Below are 23,331 nucleotides of genomic sequence, written 5' to 3' on the forward strand. Positions count from 1 at the left end.
TGCTTTTTAAAGAGAGCAAGCCCTTTTGCAATACTAACTACTGGCAGTACATTATTTGTGTATTTGCATTTTCATACTGTAAACAGTGATTGTCTTCAAGTACCTCATATGCATTGCATGATATAGCATGTTATTTAATGAGCTTTAGAGGTGCTGGGAGGCAGAGCCAGGTTAAGTGATTTCCATTCTTTACAGTCATTGTTATTAGATATGTAATCTGGCTGATCATTGTGGCTTCAAATACACCTTTCAGAGCATTAATTTTGTTGTTAGAAATAGCAAACAGTACCATTATTTTTAAAGATGAAAATAACTGCGAAGCTTCACAAGCCGCCTTAAATTCTGCTACAGTCTCTCCCATTCTTTCACTCCTCTGCAGCCTCTATTGTGAGTCCACTTTGCATGCTGCACTGGTTTGTGCAGTGCTACCAAACTTTGGTGCATTGGCCATAGAGTGACTATCACTGAATACAGATCTGAGAAAAACAGATTTTTTTTAAAAAAACTGAGTATTTTGTGCATTTGCTCCCAGAAATAATTGAGAATACAGATAAAGGGCAAGTGTTTACTGAGTGGATATCAAGCCTAAGATCCATTTCTCGTCACTCACCCTGTTTGGGTAAAACTTTTTGCTCTTAGAAGATATTTATCTTCAAAAGGGGCAAACATAGTTTATTTTAATTAAGAGAGGTGCAAACTGACAATAAACTGAAAGAGAAAAAAAAGGAAGGAGGAGCAAGGCATTAGGACACATAAGGTCATACTATAAGTGAGGGAAGATAATGGTCGCTCCACCCTACAGCTCACTGTGGGCAGAAAATGAAACAATGAGCTGAGAGCCACTAAAATAGATGGTGGTTACAGATTTGACTCTACTTTTTCCAAATATTCTGTTTATGTGGGAAAAGGATGGCCATGTGTGCAGTTATTGCATGGCATAGCATGTAATGATTTGCTGTACTATTGCATTTCTCTTTTCCTCTCTATGTTGTAAAATGAAGAAGACACACTGGCCAGCAATAATGTCAAGGGATGAGCCTCATTTCTTATGAATGTAAAGTAATATATGTGTATTTCTTTGGTTTGGGATATGATGCTACACTCATTCACAGGATGTTTTAACTCTAACATCCAGGAAGTCTTTACACTGATATATATTCCCAGTATTCCAGAGCTGGGATTTGTCAGTGAGCAGGGGTGTATTGATTGAGTAACACTGTTTATTGATTGGAAAATATGGCCCCGGTCTTAAGCAACATCTCCCGCAGGTTGAACTATTTTGAGTGATGATGATAATGTGCTCCAGGAGAAATCCCAACTGGATCGCAGAACCATTAAAACAGTCTGCTTGCTAAGTAAGCTTTCTGTGTCTGCAGGCAAGATGGGAAGGGGGAGACAGAGAGGAGGGGGGAAGATAGTGGAAGAGTCATTACACGACTTTTAGAAGATTGTTGTGGTGAAAAAACATGTTCATCTCTGTGGATGTTCTATTTCAAGCAGCCTCGTCCACTGGAGGGGGGGGGACTCTTGCCTCACCCCCAAACACAAAGACATTTCCTGTCTGATCTGCAAAGAAAAAAGTCCCAGGAGGAGCGAGCCTGAGTGCAAAACATGAACTGTTGACTATATAAGGAGCTTATGGACTTTGTCACCACAATACAGACTTAGCATGTAAACAAATGTGAGTCACACGATGATGGGGAGTGCTTTTGCAAGAGAAGCAAGCAAAAGAAAGACAAATGCAAAGTCATCGGACATGTATACACTTGTGAGCTGCCTGGCCTTCCTCATGAATGAGTGGGAACCTCTTGTAACTCATCCACTCATTCACATGCTGCTACAGCCTCTTAAATAGATTAGCGGAGGCTTTGTCTCACCCTGCTCTTTCTCACCGTCTCTTTTCTGTCCTCTAACACCAAGCTCTTTAGGTGGAGTATCAGTCTGTTTGTGAGAGAGAGGCGGTGGAGAGAGGAAGGAGACGGGGTTGCCATGACGATGCCAACTTAACGAACTGTGTCTCTCTTCGTGATTGTGGGCTTAATTGGGTATCGTTGAGAAAAGGAACAAAAATGCAGTTGAATGGAGTGAAATGAATGCGATGGAGCTCTGTCTCCATACGGCTGACTTGATGTCGTATTCTCTTTGTGTAGTTATGAATGATTAAACAAGTCGTGTTTAGTTTGCACCACAAATATGCTTCACTGGAACTTTCAGGGCTTTTAAATCAAGGCTGAAGACTTCTCTGTTTACTGCTGCCTTTTATAAATCAAATATTTATTCATTTCTGACACTGCGAAGTAGGTTTTTACTTGTTTTTTTACCCGTCTTAGTATTATTTTACTCTTTTTATGTTCTATTCTCTAGCTCTCTAAGTTTATAATTGTATTTAAATGTCGTTTTTGTTATGTGCGTCTTTTGCACTTTGTTTTGATTCTTTTAATGTTTTATGTAGAGCAGTTTGAATAGCTTTGTTGCTGAAATGTGCCATATAAAAGAACTTCCCTTGCCTTGTCGCCGAGGCAAAAACTGAACTAATTCTTGATTAAAAGACAAAAAAAAAAGAGACGGCTCAAAAATGATGCTGAAATATAAAGCAAAAATTACATTTTGATTAGTAAAATAATTCAAATCAAAGCTGTCCTATCCATTAATGTACCAGATCAAATTCTTTAATTCCCATAATGTCAAACATTTTCAACTCAATCTTAACATGACCATGTTGAAAAGACGGACAGAAAAGTGGGAATGGGCTATTATTATTTACAAGGTGAGGTCATGTAAGTACCACAATTGTAAACACATTTTTCCTGCAAAAGTCTAGCATATTTGCTACAATTTTAATCACTACATAAAAACAAAGTCAACACACACAGAAAACACATCAAGCTTTTGGTACCAAGATATTTGCAGTAAAAAGAACTTTAAAAACAGGATACAATAAAAGTCAAAACTGTCATTGAGTACTTCCCACAAATGACAAAAAGTTAAACTCCTCTCACACAGTTAAAGCCGCTTTGTGTACCTTCAAGTCAAAAAAGTGACTGCTGTTGTACCAGTACTGTTTATCTCAGCAAAACACACAAGAGGATACTTACGTTTAAAAAGAGATAGAGAAACAAACTGAGTGTGACGTGTGCATGTCAACAAATTTTTGTACCGTGTCGTTTCTTCACCGATGAATGTCTCCCATGAATTACAGCATGCTGTCACAGTTGGGCGGAGACGGGTTATGACGCATTTTCTACCATTATTTGCATTAAATATGATATACATTGTGCACTATACTCAAATCCTTTATAAAATGCAACCACCTCCTTTTTTATCCAAACTTTACTTTTTGACTTCACGTGAAAGTTCAAAGGAACATGTGAGGTAAAGGAAACACATTCAAAGGAAGTGATTCAGACAAATTCACAGTGTCTCAACTGGAGAATGATGAAAAGGTGGTATCACAAACTGAGCAGGACGTGACTTTGCCATCGATACAAAGGCTTGAATCATATTTCCCTGCAAATTAACCTCCAGTTAATCTCTCTTAAACAAAGCAAAGTTGGAGAAAGGGAAATGGTTGCAGTATTTTTTGGCAATACTACTGATTTACTGTTTCTGGTTTTGCAGTTGTTTCATTTCTCTTCTGGACAGATCTCAGCTCCTGTCTTTCTCTCTGCTCTCAGGACTTGTCTGATGTGAGAGCGCAGTCAAAGGAAGCTGACAGCACCTTGCAGATGGAATGAGCCTGCTCCTGTTCACACAGATGATAGAAAACACAGCAGGGAAAAAAAAAACAAATCCAGAAAACTTTCGGTTTCCGCTTCAATCACACTCACCGAGCTGCTGCACTGGTACACCCAGATGCTGCACTCCTCTTGCTTTGCATCGGTGGTTTTGAGAGCCAAGAGGTTCTTCCCTGCACCGAGGCCGTCATCGTAACACAGCATGCGCACTATCAGGTACAGAGGGTGGCGGTGCAGCACATCCTGGAGCAGAGGTAGGATCAAAAGCACTTTATTAGATCAGGCATACATTTATTTGTTTGTATTATGTGGTTAGAGAGACTCTTAACAGATTTTCAACCAGCTTTGTAGCATAACAAAGGGTTCCTGCAGATCCTTAAAAAGTCTTAAAAGGCACTGATATAATCAATCTAAAATAAAAGGTCTTACTTGGTATTAAAATTACTTAAATTAATCTTACAAAAGTTTTGTAATTCTTAGAAATTGGAAGTAGGGTTTTATGAATTGTTTTTGTCTTTATGTTACATTGTAAAATCTCAAAATAAAATTCTTCAAATTCTTCTTTAAGAGTATTAAACAATATGGATCAAATTTGGCTTCAGAGGTAAATCTCTGTGTTGCACTACACCAAAGATTTGCTCCAAACATCAGGGGAAAACCTGAAAAATTCTCAGTCAGCAGCTTTGCACATAAAATATAAATCGATGCTGAATTCATAACCATATAACTGCTCAGCTGTATTGAGGACCCAGTATTACTGCTCAGTCTAATCAATGAGCATTTCATCTGAAGGGCAGTAAATCACTTTTTCTCTACTCACACACTGGTCAAGTGAGGCCACCTTGACTCCGTACTTCGACACTCCAAGAATCATCTCTTCGTCTCCGGGCACGAAGGGCAGCTTTCCATCTTGCTGTAAAAAGGAGAAGAATATTTATAGCATCGTCATAAATGAATGATTTGATATTGACCCCTGTAAACATGGAGTGACCGTGAAAGCAATGATTACTACTTGGAAGTGTGTCCCTTCATCTTTGTACCTGAGCGGCATCAATATAGTTGATGAGGTCCAGAGGCTCCTGGAGGGTCTTGCTCATGTCGAACTGTAACTTCTCAATGGCTCCCACATACTTCACCCGGAACTCAGCACATGTTTCAGATGTGCTGTTACCTTTATGGAGGGTATACATCAAATAATCAGTTAAAAAATTAAAGGCGGAGGTGAAAAATGTTGACCTCCATGAGTTAGTTGACTGACCTGAGCTCTTGGTGGAGTCTGTATCGAGGCTGGCGACGGTGCTGGATCTGGAGAGCCCTCCCAAACTGGAGTCCACAGACTACACAGGCAGAAACAGGAGAAGGCTCCACACAGTAAGGAAAGAATGGCTTTGTTGTGACATTAATGTGAGTGTGTGTGTGTGTGTGTGTGTTGCTGTACTTTGCTTTTGGTGCTGATCTCACTGCTTTGCGAGCTGCTGCTGCTGTGGCGCTTTTTGACTTTCCGGAACATCCTTCACCATGACGAACGCATCCAGCCCTCCAGCCTCATTGAACCTGCATCGTCATGTATTGCAGTGTTAAAAACATCACAAAACTGCTTCTCAGGTCTCAGTAGAGATGATGAATAATTAACGTCTGAATCCTGAATAATGGATAAATCTGTGTTTATTTTTTTGGGAACAACAATTTTTGATAGTGGTCCAGTATCCAGTCACAAAGTAGTCTTTAGTGTAACCACTCGTGGCATTTGTGCACTGTCAGAAGGGTTTGTTTTTGCCATTGACAGACTCAGACTGTCATTTTAAATATTTGGCAACATTAACAAAATGATCCATACAGAGATTTTAAAGACATTTTAAAGACAAAACATTTTTAAAGACTAGGATCCTTTTTGTTTTACCAGAAACAGCCCAAACCCACCAGAGTCAATTTAAATTAACAGTAATTGAAATAAACATAAGTCCTAATACAAACATCCACAAATATTATCAAAAAGATGAGCAACTCAGATCCCTGGCTTTTCAAAATGAGTGTGGATTCAATAGCTTTTGAGATATTCTGTAAAGTTTGATGTCATTATTGCAAAACCAGCAATTTCCTCAAATCATACATACTTTGTAAGCAACTGACAACCAAAACAAAAAAACTAAAGCATTTTCAGTGTCATTTTTGCCATACTTTCATTTTGTAAGAAGAGGTGACTTTTTAAACAGAGAAAGTTTCACTAATAATGTAGCCTTTTTAATAGTTACAAACTTCTCTGTACATCTCCATTTTACAGCTAAAGTTTTTTTTAGAAACATTAAATAATTTGAAAATTTTGCAAAAAACTTGCATTAACTACATACTAGGCTATAGGTACTACAAAGCCTACCACAGATACTACATACTACTTTTACTTAAGGAACTGCACACTATGTGTGTATAATATTGTGTGCATTATATGCATGTGCCATTTTGGACGACATACTACACTTGACTTGTTTGTCTTTTTTTGATGACATGACTTATTTATGCCTATTAAATGACATACTATTTTATAACTTTTTATGCCATTTTGGATGACAGTACAATATGACTTTTTTTTTAGACGACATATTATTCACAATACGTTACACTGTATTTAACATTAAGAATCCAAACGGTAGCATCAATAATAGCAGTAGTAGTAGTAGTAGTAGTAGTAGTAGTAGTAATGGTAGTAGTGGTAGTACTGGTAGTGATAGCAGCAATGACAGGATCGACATTAAATAATAAACCAACACTCGCACATTACAACAGTAATATGCTGATATAACACTGCAATACATACTTCCTTGGTGGTTCAAATCATATTGAGTAAAAAATGAGATTTTGACAGAGGTGATGATTAAATGCTGGTAGTATTTAAGGCTGTAGTTTGTTATAGTCACAGCGGGGCACCAGTTAAATAGAAACCCAGTTTACATGTAACACCTGTTACTGTAACTAACCTTCCGCCTCCACCACGTTAGAGCAAAATATGCTGCAGGTCTCTGTGATGGAGTCGGAGGAGGGTGTATCTGTATCGTGGAGAGGTTGGGGGACATACAGAAATTACAACCCCACGACACAAATTAAACTCCAGAGTCAACAGGTTAACTTGAACGCATAGTTTATCTAGCTGACTAAAAAGCAGAGGACATTATTAGTTAGCTATTTAATATTGTACATGCTAAAAGAAGAAAAGATGAAACTACTCCACCTTAAATGTCCCCCACCGCATTTATTTTCTCACTGAAGTTAGTAAGACTTTCACAGGTGGTTAACAGAGTAAACGGCTACACAAGCGATAATGGTTTCTACCGTAACCATTTCAGTGTTAATTTTCTATAAAGCAGCTTTCTGTTTACCTTCAGTTTGACTCTTTAGCTTCCCTCTGAGTTTCACAGCCTACACCCAACACCGCTTAAAGGGGACGCGACGAAGTACCAAAAAAGTGTCTTTAAAGTTTCAATATTGAGCCGAAAGCCCCGTGGGTAATATATTAACTAACTGACTATAACGATTAAAGAAAATGTTTCGATAAATTTATGATTATCGTGTTTCTTTTAATATTCTGTCATTTTATTAATGAGGATTCGTAGGTGAATAAAAAAAAAAAAAACAACGGCCAACGGCTGTCGCGGAACGTTGTGTGCTTTTGATTCCTCGTCGGCTGTATTTTGGCACACCACCACCGGAAGTGTGACGGCACAAGAAGCCGCCCCCTCCTTTATTCATTCAGCAAACAGGACCGATTTATTTCTTCAATTTTCACATTTATATGCAACATTTAACACACAATGGCGACCAAACGCAAAGTAGAAGTGATTGTTCCCGCAGAGGAGAGTGACCAGCTCCTCATTCGCCCACTGTGCGTTAAATATATATTTTTTAAATGAATAAAGGACTGCCTCTGTAGTCATTATAACAAATGTAACGTTAACTTAAACGCTGTTTTCTCGTGTATCTGCAGGGGTGCTGGTCAGGAGGTTGGGAGGTCATGCATTATCCTGGAGTTCAAAGGAAGGAAAATTATGGTAAATATCTTTGTCTCGACTTTAACTAATATTTAGTTTAGTATTTAGCCTAGAATAGATGTTATTATTGCACCAGAATACATGTAAACACTTAATTACGCTTAATTATTGCACTACAATGATATTATTGTTATTATTATTAATGTTATTATTATACTAGAAATAAATGCATGTATTGCACTATACTAAATCCAGTAATTGTGCTTGAATGTTTTTATTGCACTAAAATAAATGTAATTATTGCACTAGAATAAATGTAATTTTGCACTAGAATTATTATAATTATTGCACTAGAATAAATGTATATATAGAATAATTATAATCAGTGCATTAAGATAAATGCAATTATTGCATTAGAATACATGTTTTTTTGCACTAAAATAAATATATTGATTGCAATAGAATAAATGCAATTACTGCACTGAAACGCCTGTTTTAATGCACTAGAGTAAATGTATTTATAGCAGTAGAGTAAATGTAATTATTGCACTACAATAGGCATAGTAATACTAATATTTTTATTCAAATAACAAATTTATTTTAGAACAGCAGCAACTATAACATTTACGAACTGTGAAGGCTGTTGTTATCAATCATTCTGTTGTTTCTTTAGGTCCATGTTAGTGTACCTGGGACTCCCTGGAAAGCAGCAGTGATACTGTGTGCATTGTCCCAGGTGGAAGAAATACAGTAATACTTGTGTTTTGCAGCTGGACTGTGGTATCCACCCTGGCTTGGAGGGAATGGATGCTCTTCCCTACATAGACTTGATTGACCCAGCTGAGATAGACCTGCTGCTCATCAGCCAGTGAGTCTTCCCTTCTCTCTTTGATGTGTTTAACTGTCTATTTTTAATAATGTATTGATGCTCAATCATATCTGTAATGGTAATGTCCTTACTAAGGCCTGTTCTATTTCTATTATATTCTAAAACATATGCCATTTGATGTTTATGCATCTATCCTCTCTCCAGTTTCCATTTGGATCACTGTGGAGCTCTGCCTTGGTTCCTCCAGAAAACCAGCTTCAAAGGCAGGACCTTCATGACCCACGCCACAAAGGCCATCTACCGCTGGCTGCTGTCGGACTACGTCAAAGTCAGGTAAGAGCAGAGCAGTCGTTCTTATGGAGCACTTACAAATCAGTAATGCACCTACAATAATTTTGTTGTTGATTTTTTTGCAGCAACATTTCTGCAGATGACATGCTGTACTCTGAAACTGATCTGGAGGAGAGCATGGATAAGATTGAGACCATCAACTTCCACGAGGTGAAGGAGGTGGCTGGAATCAAGTTCTGGTGTTACCACGCTGGTCATGTGCTGGGAGCTGCCATGTTCATGATTGAAATAGCTGGAGTCAAGGTAACAACAGTGTTCTTTTGTTTGTTTCAGAGAGTCCTATCGATGCCTAAAAACTAAGCTCACTTAACAAATCCATTGTTTTTCTGTTTTTTCCCCCTGAAGCTGTTGTACACGGGTGACTTCTCCCGACAGGAAGACAGACATCTGATGGCAGCTGAGATCCCCAGTGTCAAACCTGACATCTTAATCATAGTACGCCGCTTGATGATTCTCATCAAACGCTATATTTAATTGATCCTTAGGCGATCACAATGTTGTGAATGCTGTTATTCTCTCTGCAGGAGTCGACCTACGGCACCCACATCCACGAGAAGAGGGAGGAGCGTGAAGCTCGGTTCTGTAACACAGTCCATGACATTGTCAACAGAGAAGGCCGCTGTTTAATTCCTGTGTTCGCTCTGGGGCGGGCCCAGGAACTGCTGCTTATCCTGGGTGAGAGACTGTCACAGAAACCCACAGAATGGAAAAAAAATATTTACTATTGATTTTTACTTTCACAAGATGCCAAATATTTTTGTTATATTAAATTTTAAAAGTTAGTTTTTTCTTTAGCATCTAAGTCTGTAAGATTGTTTTTCATGTTCTCCTGTAGATGAGTACTGGCAGAACCACCCAGAGCTCCATGACATCCCCATCTACTACGCCTCATCGCTGGCCAAGAAGTGCATGGCTGTGTACCAGACCTACGTCAACGCAATGAACGACAAAATCCGCAAGGCCATCAACATCAACAACCCTTTTGTCTTCAAGCACATCAGCAACCTCAAGGTAGACAGCTCTACAGACACGGACACACAGACGAGTATATCTTCAGGCTGCTGCCGAGTATCTAAGACTGTGGGGTGGGTGTTTTTTTCCAGAGCATGGATCACTTTGATGACATTGGTCCCAGTGTGGTGATGGCGTCTCCAGGTATGATGCAAAGCGGCCTCTCTAGAGAGCTTTTTGAGAGCTGGTGCACTGATAAGAGAAACGGAGTCATCATCGCTGGATACTGTGTGGAGGGCACACTTGCCAAGGTGAAATGACAACGGGATGGTAGATGGGGGTTTAGAATCGAATGCCTCACAACGAAATAATACAATGAAATTAAGAGCGCTGCTCCTGATCAGTGCAATAACAAGACATAGCAAAAAAACAACTTCAGCAAAGATGCAGCCAAATTAGCTGATGTAAACTCTAAAATTTGTAAACATACTAAAATTTATTACCCTAGAATAAATGAAATTATTGCACCAGAATACGTTAAATAATTGAACCAGTGTGGATGTGATAATTGCACTGGAATAATGTAATAATTGCACTAAAATAGATACAATTATTGCACTAGAATAAATGTAGTTATTGCACCAGTATGAATGTAATAATTGCTCTGGAATAAATGTGTTATTGCACCAAAATACATAAAATATTGCAATAGAATGAATGCAATTATTTGCACTGGCATGCATTTAATTATTGCACTAGAATAAATGTAATTATTCAAATAGAATAGGATTATTTATTGCAAAACCATACAAGTAATTATTGCAATAGAATAAATGAATTTTTTGCACTATATTGAACTGAAATAAATTAATTTATTGCCCTAGTTTAAATTTAGTGTTGCACTTCATCGACTAGTTTCTTGTCATTTACATTTATTTCTGGCCAACTCTGTAAAACAGAGAATATATAATTACAGTAACTTGCTGTGGTGTGCTGTGTGCTCTCTGCAGCACATAATGTCTGAGCCAGAGGAGATCCCCACCATGTCAGGGCAGAAGCTGCAGCTGAAGATGTCAGTGGACTACATATCTTTCTCTGCCCACACGGACTACCAGCAGACCAGCGAGTTCATCAGGGCCCTCAAACCACCACATGTTGTAAGAGGGAAAAAAACACTGATTTGCGTTTAAAATTCTCAGTTGCCTGCACCCTTCAGTTTTGTCCTTTGTAAATAAAAATCCTTGACTCTCCTGTTTGCATGTTGTGGTCAGATCCTGGTCCACGGGGAGCAGAATGAGATGGCCCGTCTGAAGGCTGCGCTGATCAGGGAGTACGAGGATAACGATCAGGTTCACATCGAAGTCCACAACCCTCGCAACACAGAAGCTGTCACACTCAACTTCAGGGGAGAAAAACTGGCCAAGGTCAATAAACTGTCTGTTGGTCTCACACTGACTCTGTGTTTGAGTATTTTTATGTTAAACACATAAATCCAGTCTGACACTTGAGTGAAGTTACTGAACACCGTTCCTGCTCTCAGGTGATGGGCTCTCTGGCTGATAAGAAGTGTGCTCAGGGCGAGAGGGTGTCAGGCATACTGGTGAAAAAGAACTTCAACTACCACATCCTCAATCCCTCCGATCTTTCCAGTGAGTATTTTTTTAATTTCTCCAAACTGCACCACCTGCAGGCAGCAGTGTTGGACCAAATATGTGTTGTTAGTCAACCTCAGTACACTGAGAAACTGTCTTTTCATTTTCCTGCTGTCAGTGACATCAGATATACAGATATACTGTTTGTTTTGTTCTATAAAGGCATTTCAAAGGTCTCAACAGTAATAGTGGCCAGGTTACCCTTTAAAACTATAATGAGAATTTATCAAATAATACTAATACTAATACTTTTTTAGATACATATATTTATATTGTTTTTAGAGTGTAGAAAATAAACAGAAAGCCAACAGGCATAGCACAGGTTCCAAAATCTTATCAAACACAACACCTCTATCCTCATAATGTAGGTAATTTGACCGCAAATCATTCATTGGAACAGAGTCCATCTTCCAGGCTTATGAAATTTAATTTGCAATCAACTTAAAAAAAAAAAACAACATACTTTTTTTAATATCTACTAGCAGAGGATAAGGAGCCAGTTGCTCCAAAGGCAACCTCTTTTTTTAACATACAAAAAAGGACAGTAAAGCAGAATGCACACCCCAAAATAATATAATACCCTGAGCTCACCAGGTAGAGCGTGTGCCCCGTGTTGGCTCAGTTCTTGTGTGGACGCTCAGAGGGTTCAGTTCTGACCTGTGGCACTTTTCTGCCCCTTTTCTGTCACTCTCCAGCTGCTCTGTAAGAAAGGCAATAAAAGTCCTGAAATGCAGCAAAAGGCCCTGGGTTGGAATGAAACCTGCGGCCGCACACGTGACGCCTGCTCTACCAGGTGAGCTACTGGGCGACCCCACGGGCATCTGTTTTAATTGCAAAGAAAATTGAGTTGTTTGACTATAGGGTGAAAAGTTCGACTAATCTTTGAACATCACAAACAAATGTGCAAATTGATTTAACTGACAAGGAACCAGATGAACCGGGACAAAAAAAACAAAACATTTCTTTTTTAAGCTTATTTTTTTTAGGGGTTTTATTACCATTGTAATTGTAGGGCAGCTGGAGAATGACAGGAAAGTGGGGGAGGACGTCACTGGCAAAAGGCTGCAGATAGGAACAAACTCAGGGGACCATCATGGTCAGCCTACATGGGGTGCATGCTCTGCTAAGTGAGTTAGAGGTTTCCCCAGTATTTCAGCATCTTTAGGCGGGACCAAAAATTACACTGCAAAGTATGTACAGCACACACCTCAGTCAGTGACATGTCAGGTTCATAAGGTTTGGATAACTGCGTAGTATATTAATTATTTGGCAACAAAAGCTGATGTTTAGTTGTCAACCTGGCAACTGTTTTTTAAAAGTTAGAGTTAAGCCCTACTTCAGAATACAACAGTCTCTCTGTTCATTTGAACACACTGCTGCCACTTCTTTTTATATTTGACAACAAGTGAGACATCATGAGGTGGTCTGATGTGTCTGTTCTGTAGCGTACACAGAACTCGCCATGAGCACAGTGAAGCAGACCCAGGCCATCCCCTTCACTGGACCTTACTCTCTGCTCGTCTGCCATCTGAGGAACCTCACCGGTAAGACCGTCATATATGCAACGTTTCAAAATATATTCCTGTTTTTGGTTTTTCACCATTTTTATAACTTTTACTGATTCTTAGTTTGCATCATAAAGACTGTGGCGGCCTTTTTTTTATCTTGTCTCAGGTGATGTGGAAGAGCTGGAAGGAACCGAAAAGAACACCTTGAGGATTTTTAAAAACATCTCTCTGACCCACGAGGTCGGCATGGTGCTGCTGGAGGTGAGTGGTCAGACGGATAACTGTGGTCCTGCTTAGTTTCTCCTCAGACCGGCTCATTTATCCCACCACCCTCGCTCCTTATCTCCTGTCTCAGTGGCTCGCAAACCCTCTCAATGACATGTATGCCGACGCCGTCACCACCGTAGTGCTGGAGGTCCAGTCAAACCCAAAAGCTCAGAAAGGTCAGTCTGGACCCAGTTTTGGGCCTAAGCCTGATTAAAAAACAGAATTTCTAATGTAAAAAAATATGTATATATTATACTTATACTACAAATACAGAGAAATTACAGCCAAACACGGCCCGAAAAGGCTCAAGCAGAGAATCTGAACCTGGAGAAGTTTGTGCTGGTTGCAGTTTCCAATCCTCATCAATAAATGCCACTAAATCTGCCTAAATCTAACACACTGTTCCTTTCATTTGATATATAATCAACAGCCATGGAGACCCAGAGTGTTGTTATGGACATGGACATCTTCCAAACGCGACTAGCAGTTATGTTGCAGTGAGTGAGACACAATACAGATGAACTTGTGTATGACATCAGAATCACTGTGTTTGAAAGGATAACTGCACTGTACTTTATAATAATATATCTCTGTGTTTGCAGGGACATGTTTGGGGAGGAATGTGTGGATTTCAGCGACAGTAAAAACATCTCCGTGACCGTAGATGGGAAGACGGTTCTTATCTGCTTGGAAACGAGGGTGAGAAGTTTTTGGCTTTTCGATATATGCGGTGTATGATTGTTTTTGTTCTTTTTTCTCTCTCATTGACTTCCCTCTCCCTCCATCAGTCGGTGTGCTACGAGGATGAATGCACAGAGGACGACTCTCTGAGAGAGATGGTGGAGCTGGCAGTGCAGCGGCTCTATGACGCCCTAAACCCGGTCATCTGAGAGCAGACGCCAGCGCAGAAGTGTTCATGACCTTCAACCTTCTGCAGGACGCAGGTTCTTAAGCCAAGTCATCACAGAAACAAGTTTAAGTTGAAAGGTGAACGAGAAGTGTTACCAAGAGTCAGAGTGACTACAGTACCAGGATCTACAGTATTTTAATTTGTTATATCCTGGATATGTTTCACAAAGCAAAAAACAGCACAGCTTAGAGGATTGATCTGCCTACAGATCCAATCATTTAGCATCTGTCCCATCTGGTTTGCTGTAACAGAACACCTCGATGGCCAGTCTCAGCGGGTGAATGGAATTTGAAAAGATTATATCGGCCTTTCACTAATTAAGTGAACATTTAAATGTCCACAGGATTCGTCATTTCCCATTTATTGTCTTTGTAATTAGCCGTGCAATGCATTCTGGAAATGCGCATTGCATTTTCCGTTTGCTCTGCCTTTTGCATAAAGTTGAATCTAGGCTATTTTATGCAAGTTTGGGGCATCCAACATGCCTCACCATCCCTGGAAATTCCCAAAAAACGTGTAAGCTAACCGTTGTCGATCTAAAATGCATTCATTCAGCAGCTTAATGGCTTATTTCTTACCTCAACTGTTTCTGTAATATAAGAGAAAACTTCAGAACAAGCCGACGTGTTGGTCCAGTTTGAAGTCTTGGAGGAAACCACCCATGGGCCTCGCGACACCCTCGTTAAATGTCCATGCTGGGAAGACAAAAACGCCACACAAACACAAACCATTAGTAAAGATTTTCACCTGTGACCATGTAGCTAAAAAAAAAGGGAAATTAAATAAGCTGTGTAGATAACATTTGTTTTTTTAAGATATTATTGTTGTTTAATGTCATACAAGCACTTTTAATTATTGTTTATTTTATTTGTGTAGTTGCACTGTAGGTTTTGTTTGACCCGAGTTTGCTACTAATGTGCACTGAAACGACAGATTTGTTGACTTTTTACTGTGATGTGGATCCCGAAATGCACTAAATGTTTGTGTTCATTATATCATGTTTGAAACAGACTTTTGCAAAATGTTGCGTCTTGATTAACTGAGCAGTTGGTGTGGCCAGTCATTTCATCAGGTAGTGTTGAGATGTTGTTTATGCCTCCGTGCTGGTAAAACGTCACCGTCACTGTGACATCTTCATTTTGGACATTATTCAGTGATAACTAAGACATTTGGTCAGATACTGAACTGGTGACACTAAACTTAAAAATGTGCTGGTTGTGTAGATCTTCTGTTGTGCTGGGGGGGGAAGATGTGTGTGAAGCATCAATGTTTACACAGATGTGTGTAAACATTAAGAGAAACTTGACCGGTGTATGGAGGCATATAACCGGCGGGCTTTAATTCTTTTTTTTTTTTTGCATTAAGATTACAGTTAATCAGCATTGGCGTTTTTGACTAACAGTGATGTGAATACAAGACTCAAGCAACATTTGTCTCAATGTCCTCTGACAGGCACTGCTCAAAGGTCCTTTATTTGTTAAAATATAACATGTTTTACAATAAATATCATCCAAGGCACATTTTAAATGAGCATAAACCTTCAGTTCCTATAATGCCCCTATTTAATGGGCTTTCAAAATACAACTGATTCGCACATCCCTTACTTCCTTACATCACCATCATAAAGCATCATTGCTTTACCTTTAACAATAAAGAAATCTGCAGGACAGATGACTTTATAAAAGCCAAAGTTAAACTGTACTTTTACCAGGTTGTAAATCAACCATTGAATTGCGGATTACGTTTAAAACTTTTGTTATCATTTGTGTTTGCAAACATGCTTGCAAATAGTAACTCGCCAACAAAAGTAAAGTAAAAGCCAACCCCAGATTCTCTCTCGTTTGGTGTTTCACCTCATTATAGTTACTGATTACAGTCTGGCACCTGGTTGCTACACCAACCTCACCTGAGCGCTGTGGAGCTTCACGAATGTACCGAACACGGCAAAATAAGAAGAAAATACAGGCAGAGGGCAGAGTCTCTGCTGAAAAAAAAAAAACAGTCACACACACGGAGTGTTTCATTGGGAAATCATGCACAGTAAACCTCAAAAGACAGCCATCATGGCACAGTGGGAGATTAACATGTGGGCAGAGCTGGATGCTGATATTTTTTGGGAACAGGCTCAAAAGTTTCTGTATCAGTATTTTTGAAAAGTTGTCAATGCCTGGTTTTACTCATAATCTTGTGACTTTAATTTAATTATCTAATAATCTTTAATTAGATAATTACAGATTTAGAAGAACTATTTTATCATTATATTTTGATCTTGTATGGCTGCTTGAGTGTGGACGACATTTAACACTTCAGAAGTCTGTCTTATTTTGCTTAGTGTGTACTTTGGACAAAAAATGCCTCAAATTTAAGTTTCAAGAAAAAAAAGAGATGATAGGTAACCTTACGTGCACAAGCACAGAAAACATCAGTTCTTGCAGTCCCTGTGTGTGACTGACAAAGCAACAAAGACGACAACAGACAAAAACCAGTGACGCTGCGTTCACGGACACAGTAAGAATTCAGTACTGTTGTGAGATGCACAGACATGCAGACTGGGGAACTGATATCCCAGGGTGTCTACAGGTATCAAACACTTACATTTTAGATTTTAAGGCCTTTTCAATCTAATTTTTATCCAAATTTTCTGACTTTTTGACTAAGCGTTTCAGACCAGTATGAAGGCTCGTTGTATATACGTGGTCCTGTGCAGAGGTGGGTTTAACAAATGAATATGTAGTTAGGGTGGGTAAGGTTAATCCACGTTTTGCTGACTTTCACACAGGAGAGCTTGACCCTTGTTGAGTCGAGTCTTGGTGACAAATAAGACCTCAAAAAATCAAACTTGAGACTATTAAATGACTTTTAGGGCCTAATATTTATAAAATCAAATTTAAGACTTTTTAAGGACCTGCAAACACCCTGTGTACAACAGAGACACGTCTTTGTTTTTTCAGCTTTTCAGAAGACAGTGTTATCCTAGTTTAATTGCACAATTGCACTGTGTCACATTGGCCTAAAGGATGATGTTAACTCATCCATATTGTACAGTACCTTATGACATAGAGGTCAGAGGTCAGTATGGAGATAAATTTGACTCATTGCTATTTGTGTGAGCAGTTTGACAATTTTGTGCAATCTGTAAATACAAAACACCTTCCATAAAGACAAAAAAAGATTTATAAACTTGAAAAACTATTTTGTTACTTTGCTACTTTGTGTTTTATTTTAATATAAAATGGATCTGCAAATAGCCAAACAAATGTCACTTAAAAAGTAAATATCTGTGAATATATTAAATTATTTTTTTTGGAAATTAATTTGTAAAATCAAATATGTTTCACAATATCAAAGAGATCTGCAAATAGACACACACACACACACACACACACACACACACACACACACACAAAGACTGTGTAAAATGCAAATCAACAAGCATAGATATTGAGATACACAAAAACTGGATTCACAAATATCTTCCAAAGGTGTAACCTTTGGAAGATATCTGCGAATGCGTTGCATTTATTTATTTTAAAATCAAGGACTTTCAAGTCCTTTTACCAGCACATATTTTTATGTTCATTATTTTCATGAAAGAAACTGTTTTCTTCACAACCATCTGTTTCAGGAGAATTGAGCAAATCTGTAAATGGATCAAACATGCTACCAGAAACTAGAAATGACTTATTATTAATAACTGGCTGAATTATTAAGGCGTGTGACTGGCAGAGGACAAAGAAGTTTAATACATTTATCAAATATGTTTCATAAAACACTTCATCACTCTGTTTGTCTCTCAATTACATTCAAGAACTTTTTCAAGGACCAAGTTACAAGGTGTCTGTTTTTTGGGGATTTTGACAGGACAAGTTTGAGTATTTCAAGCACCTTCTACGAAGCCTGTTCATTGTGTAATTTGTCTAGGTATTTGCAGATCCATTTTATATTTGAAAAATAGTATTTTGAGTTTACAAGTCTTTTTGTGGAGGGTGTTTTATATTTACAGAATACATAATAACACATGATTTGTCGATCTGTTCGCACAAATAATAATGAACCATGTCTATCTTCACAAGATAGAGTCAAACAAACGGAGTTTAATAGCAGTCACGTGAACAGCGTTGTTGATTTAAGTGTGTCCAGAATTCATAACAAGGACAACAACATCCTCCACGTGAGTGAGCTTCATCCCCGCTTTAAGCTCATCAGCAGCCACACGGCCATCGCCAGCATCAGCACAGCTCCAGCCTCCACCACAAAGTCCATCTTCTTCTCCTCAATCCTCTCCTGCTTCTTCCTCAGCATCTCCTCTTTGCGGGCTGCGATGTCTCTTTGCCTCTGCAGCTGCTCGCTGTAGTGAGCCTTGAAAAACTTGTCGAAATCAAAGACGCCTCCGCGGCTGTCTGTGCCCATCACAGACCGCTTGCTCTCGGCGTGCGGTCTCGCAGAGCTCCCCGTGCTCTTGGCGGAGGGTCTGGCCGTAGCGATGAGGTCCGACTGGCTCAGCAGACCTCGGTCGTACTTCTTCCGCAGGGCCTTGTTGCCCAGCACGGAGTAGGCCTCGCTGATCTCCGAGAAGCGGACAGTGGCGTCCTCGCTGCCGGCGTTTCTGTCCGGGTGGTAGACGAAGGACTGCTTGTAGTAGGCGGTTTTTATCTGGGCTTGAGTTGCAGCTGGTGACACCTCCAGGATGTCATAGTAGCCCGTTTTGGTTTTGTACAGCGGCTCAGACTGGGCTCCGTTGCCGCTGTACGCTCTGACAAACTGACGCCAACACAAACCGAGGCTCTGCTGTCGACGAGCGGACCGGAAAGTCCTCCGAAAATTTGCGTTAACCTGGCACCGAAATAAATTACTTTCTCGATTTCTAACCTCAGACGTGTGAGAAAGTGGGTACTCTCTGTTGAGTCCAGAATTACAGTTATAATCAGCGACATGTCGGTTTTCCCAAACAGCACCAAACAGCGGTGTTACTCTTGTGTAACCGTCCTGCGAAACTCCAACGGTCACGGTGTCCGCTGCCTTTTCGGCTCCGTACAGGTCTCCATACTGAGTACCACCGAGCAGAAACCCCGCCGATAGAGACGGGGTTTGTATTGCACCTTTACCGTGTTTATTTTGGCTTTCCAGGAGGTGTCGGTTACATGTTTTGTGTGCAAAGTTGTACGTACCCCTTACAAGACGCAGCCTGACCTCCGCCATATTTTAAGGGGGGTAAAGAAGAAGGCTAACATCCGGGATGCTAAAGGAGGCTCTTTTCCCCGCAGCTCCCCCCGGTGGATCATCAATGTACCCGGGGAAATCTAAAAGAAACGCCCCCAGCTCAATTGCAAGCAGATACTTCTACAAATTTCTGTTATGGTCTCCTTGTTTCAAATTTATATATTTTTCGCTGTTTTCAGGAATTTCAGTCCCGCAGCAAAATTCGACATGACCGCGACTTTTGAGGTGTTGTCATAAAAAATACATTATTTGAAATAAGTCGAGGGGGCGTCATTATTAGTGTAGCAGTGAATAGAAAATAACCAAATTTCCCTGTGAAATTAACCAAGACAGAAACAGCCGTGTAATTGAAAGCGGAACAAAAGGCCAACTCTCTTCCGCTGCCGGAGCTAAAGAGTGTAATACCCAGCGGAAGTAAACAATACACACGCTAGAGCGCCTTCACTATAATACACCATGGATGTATTATAAGGAAGTAATACACCCATGCGCCAGAGGGGTGCTGAATGGCTGAAATGTGAGGGGTTTTGGACTCGAGCCGGTATTTTTGTTGTGGTTCTAAAAAAATATTCATCTTGTAAATCAGCAACAATATCTTCAGTTCTGTGGTCGAGAGACTATCTCCATTTTATTTATTTTCTTAAACTTTACTGGCTTACATGTTTTAACTAACTTCACTCCAGATCCTAACTACCAATATATATGCCTTTAATGGATAGGATAGCACACGTGTGAAAGTGGCAGAGAGATACTTGTTTTTTTCACGATACGAGGCAGGCAGGGCGCACTTCTTCATATCATATCTTGTTTTAGGTTTTAGTGCCTTTTCTGTTTTCTATTATTTCTTTTAATGGATATTCCAGTTTTTCTCTCAGTAGACTTTTACTGTGAAGTATGGTAAAACGTCACAACATCCGCCTTTGTTCCGCTTTCCTAAAGGCTGATTGTTGTGCCAGTTTCGTGATGTCTAAACTCAAAACAGTCATTTGGCCGAAAGTGATTTTATTTGGGGACTCCATCACACAGGTTAGCTCACGATGAATCGACTTTAAAATACCGTAATACTTTTTAGGCTAGCAGCTAATGCTAACTGACCAACTCATTCACACCATCAGTAGTTAGCATCACGTGCTAGCTTGTTAGTTTAAGTTTGGAGTTAATGAAACACTGCTTTTAATTCTTTCAGTATTCATTTCAAGCCAATGGCTGGGGTGCAGACATTGCCAACAACCTTGCAAGGTTAGAAGTTTCCCTACATCTACTCTTGATTTTCGTAGAAATGCTCATCTAATTTCACACACATTTCCGTTATTAAGTTCAGTATGAACGGTGTTTTTTAAATTCAACTTTATTGAAAATAGTTAATAATACAGAGACAGCGTAGGAACACTTATTTTTTATATTTATTTTCTCAGTTGCTAAGTAGAAACTACATATTGCCAAAAAACAGGTGACAGACCTAAACTGAACAATAAAGAAAAGAAATTCAAAGGGACAAGATCCAAACCAAAAACCAACATAAAAGAAATGATTTATTTAATGGAGTAAATGGGATAAACTTGTTAGCCTTAAGAAGGCTATATTATACATATATTAAGTAGGGTGGAGTTCTAATTCCTAATCAGGAGAAATTGTTAATAGGTTACTGAAATAATCAATAAATAGTCTCCTTAATATAATGACACTTCAGCAGCTCCTCTGAGAGCAAATTTTATTTTTTACAAGCTCAGAAAAAAATTCACATCCCTTAGATTTATGTATATGAAATTTAACCAGCAGCATCATGAGGTTTACCATAAATTAAAAGAATTAACATTGCTTAAAAACAAACAGTAACATCCTCGAGCTTGATTTTCACAGAGTGACTAACGTTCCTTAAAACACACTGTATGTATTTCCAGTTCTGTCTCAAACTGAATAGAATGTAAACAACTATAAAAACAAATGTATTATTGTTTTGGGTTCATTGCTGCAAAATGTACATTTTTCATCCAAGTCAGTAAATACTGACACCATAATATTAAAAGGGGAAAAACTGTGCAACATTTAAAGTAAATTTAAGATAAATAAATAAAATTCATGAATTTCTCAAAGTATAAGTCATGTAAGCAACCACGCTAATTTGCCATTGACTAATATCTGAATGTGATAATATGTTTTTCCGCCAGAAAGTGTGATGTTGTCAACAGAGGACTCTCTGGTTATAACTCCAGATGGGCCAAAATCGTTTTGCCTCGGCTCATCAACAGCTCAAACTCAGCGGACAACAACATAGCTGCTGTCACTGTCTTCTTTGGAGCCAACGACTGTGCACTGGAAGGTACAATTTCACCGACACAACCGATAAAGACAATTTAAGAGGTTTGGTATCGATAAGTATTTTCCTGAAAACTCTGTATCCGATTACAGAGGTATAGATAACTGTTTTGGTGCACAGAATTTGCTCATGAAGAATTATGTGATACAGAGTGATATAATATAGAACGACACGGTACTAAGACATTGCTATGGCATACAGTATGATTTTTTTATAATATTATGACATATTTATGACATACGATACTATGACATATGTAGAATATTTTTTCATTATATTTATGAGGTACCATAGCATGACATTTTTATGATGTACAATGCCATGACATTGTTAAATAACATTTTCATGACATTTTTATAACAAAGTAAACTATAACTTTTTTCATAAAAAAATGTATATCATACTATATAATGGCTTTTCTTTTTTAATTTTTTTTTATGGCATACAATATTGACTATCTTTAATATGACAAGATGCTGCTGCTAAATGAGGGATCCTGTGTGTTTAAAGATTGGCCCACGCCAAATCTTTAAACAAAACTTAAATAATCAATAAAAATGCAGTATGAAGTTGCTGTAGTACCCCCCTTTAATGTTTTCAGATGTCATACAATGTTTGACATTGAGATATTGTCACTAATAATTATTCATCCTGTCCATGTTTTTGTATGATTTTGCCCAATTTTCTCTGCTCCTGTTACAAAGACAAAAACCCAGCACAACACGTACCTCTGCAGGAGTATTCAGAGAATCTGAAGGAGATCACCAGGCTTCTGGTTTCCGCTGGAGTGTCTACAGACAGAGTTATTTTCATCACCCCTCCACCACTTCATGAGCCTGCCTGGGAGAAGGAGTGCTTTCTGAAAGGTATCGCTCCTTCACAATCTCTCCTGTCTCTTGTTCTTGTATCATGACACAGGCGGGAGGTCATGAGTGCTCCTTAATGTCTTTTTTTCAGGATGTCCTCTCAATCGCCACAACTCTGTGGCAGGGCAGTATGCCCAGGCGTGTGTCCAGGCTGCCAGTCAGTGTGGTGCAGACGTCCTGGACCTCTGGACTCTCATGCAGAAAGATGGACAGGTGGGTTTATGTTAGTGTGGCTGCTGCATGTTAATAGAAGACACTGTAATATGAAATCCCCTCACATCACAGTGGTGGATTTTTTTTGTCCGTTTGTTTCTTTTACAAGCATGTAACCTTCCTCTAAATGAATAATTCAACAAAAGCCATCCTATTTCCATCTCTGCTCCACAGGACTATTCTGTCTATCTGTCTGATGGGCTGCATCTCTCAGAAAAGGGAAACCAGTTTGTAGCTAAGCACCTGTGGGGACTGCTGGAGAGCCGTGTGGCCGATCTGCCCTTCCTTCTGCCTTACTGGGGAGACGTGGACCCCAAGAGCCCAGAGAGCAGCCTCCTCTGTGACCAGTGAAAGAGTGGACTTCGTAACCCAACCGCTGACCAGCACTCTTTTTTGCACAGAGAGCCTGACATGGGCCTGCTTTCCTGCTGTGAAACAATGGAGCAGCCGATTCATTTTTTGCTGGAATGTAAAATGCGACACCATCTATTAATGTCTAAAATGCACAATAAAGATTTTTATTTTGAGATGTG

General features: G+C 39.3%; 4 protein-coding genes across 9 annotated transcripts; 2 read left to right on the forward strand and 2 right to left on the reverse strand.

The window, feature by feature from the left end:
• Nucleotides 1–2,647: 2,647 nt before the first annotated feature.
• itgb1bp1 (integrin beta 1 binding protein 1) lies at nt 2,648–19,487 on the reverse strand. 5 transcript variants are annotated; one of them, XM_042500507.2, is made up of 9 exons: nt 19,351–19,373; nt 14,761–14,877; nt 12,089–12,197; nt 5,173–5,288; nt 4,993–5,071; nt 4,775–4,905; nt 4,555–4,647; nt 3,828–3,977; nt 2,648–3,742 (listed from the first exon to the last, which is right to left on the reverse strand). In XM_042500507.2, the coding sequence occupies exons 4-9, from the start codon at nt 5,242–5,244 to the stop codon at nt 3,671–3,673; spliced, it is 597 nt and encodes a 198-aa protein (XP_042356441.1). In that variant the 5' UTR covers nt 5,245–5,288; nt 12,089–12,197; nt 14,761–14,877; nt 19,351–19,373; the 3' UTR covers nt 2,648–3,670. The 5 variants fall into 5 exon arrangements, with proteins under 5 accessions (XP_042356441.1, XP_087943485.1, XP_042356439.1 ...); XM_088087359.1 differs by lacking the exon at nt 12,089–12,197 and having other exon boundaries at nt 19,351–19,487; XM_042500505.2 differs by lacking the exons at nt 12,089–12,197; nt 14,761–14,877; nt 19,351–19,373 and adding an exon at nt 7,106–7,350.
• LOC121953421 (cleavage and polyadenylation specificity factor subunit 3) lies at nt 7,426–15,393 on the forward strand. 2 transcript variants are annotated; one of them, XM_042500502.2, is made up of 18 exons: nt 7,426–7,608; nt 7,711–7,774; nt 8,485–8,582; nt 8,748–8,876; nt 8,960–9,137; nt 9,240–9,329; nt 9,419–9,569; nt 9,730–9,905; nt 9,998–10,156; nt 10,856–11,002; nt 11,117–11,269; nt 11,386–11,494; nt 12,943–13,041; nt 13,172–13,266; nt 13,361–13,448; nt 13,703–13,769; nt 13,875–13,971; nt 14,061–15,393. In XM_042500502.2, exons 1-18 carry the CDS (start codon nt 7,538–7,540, stop codon nt 14,160–14,162), a joined length of 2,073 nt encoding a protein of 690 aa, XP_042356436.2. In that variant the 5' UTR covers nt 7,426–7,537; the 3' UTR covers nt 14,163–15,393. The 2 variants fall into 2 exon arrangements, with proteins under 2 accessions (XP_042356436.2, XP_087943484.1); XM_088087358.1 differs by having other exon boundaries at nt 7,572–7,608; nt 8,388–8,582.
• LOC121953422 (uncharacterized) lies at nt 15,612–19,381 on the reverse strand. Its single transcript, XM_042500503.2, has one exon. It carries the CDS (start codon nt 19,379–19,381, stop codon nt 18,365–18,367), a length of 1,017 nt encoding a protein of 338 aa, XP_042356437.1. The 3' UTR covers nt 15,612–18,364.
• A 786-nt stretch (nt 19,488–20,273) lies between the features above and the next one.
• Nucleotides 20,274–23,325, forward strand: iah1 (isoamyl acetate hydrolyzing esterase 1 (putative)). Its single transcript, XM_042500453.2, has 6 exons — nt 20,274–20,428; nt 20,589–20,641; nt 21,571–21,722; nt 22,424–22,585; nt 22,677–22,798; nt 22,973–23,325. Exons 1-6 carry the CDS (start codon nt 20,297–20,299, stop codon nt 23,147–23,149), a joined length of 798 nt encoding a protein of 265 aa, XP_042356387.2. The 5' UTR covers nt 20,274–20,296; the 3' UTR covers nt 23,150–23,325.
• Nucleotides 23,326–23,331: the final 6 nt, after the last annotated feature.

Source organism: Plectropomus leopardus, chromosome 14 (genome assembly GCF_026936395.1).
Source record: "Plectropomus leopardus strain MGB_pleo_1.0 chromosome 14, ASM2693639v1, whole genome shotgun sequence".
In the NCBI taxonomy this organism is placed as follows: domain Eukaryota; kingdom Metazoa; phylum Chordata; class Actinopteri; order Perciformes; family Serranidae; genus Plectropomus; species Plectropomus leopardus.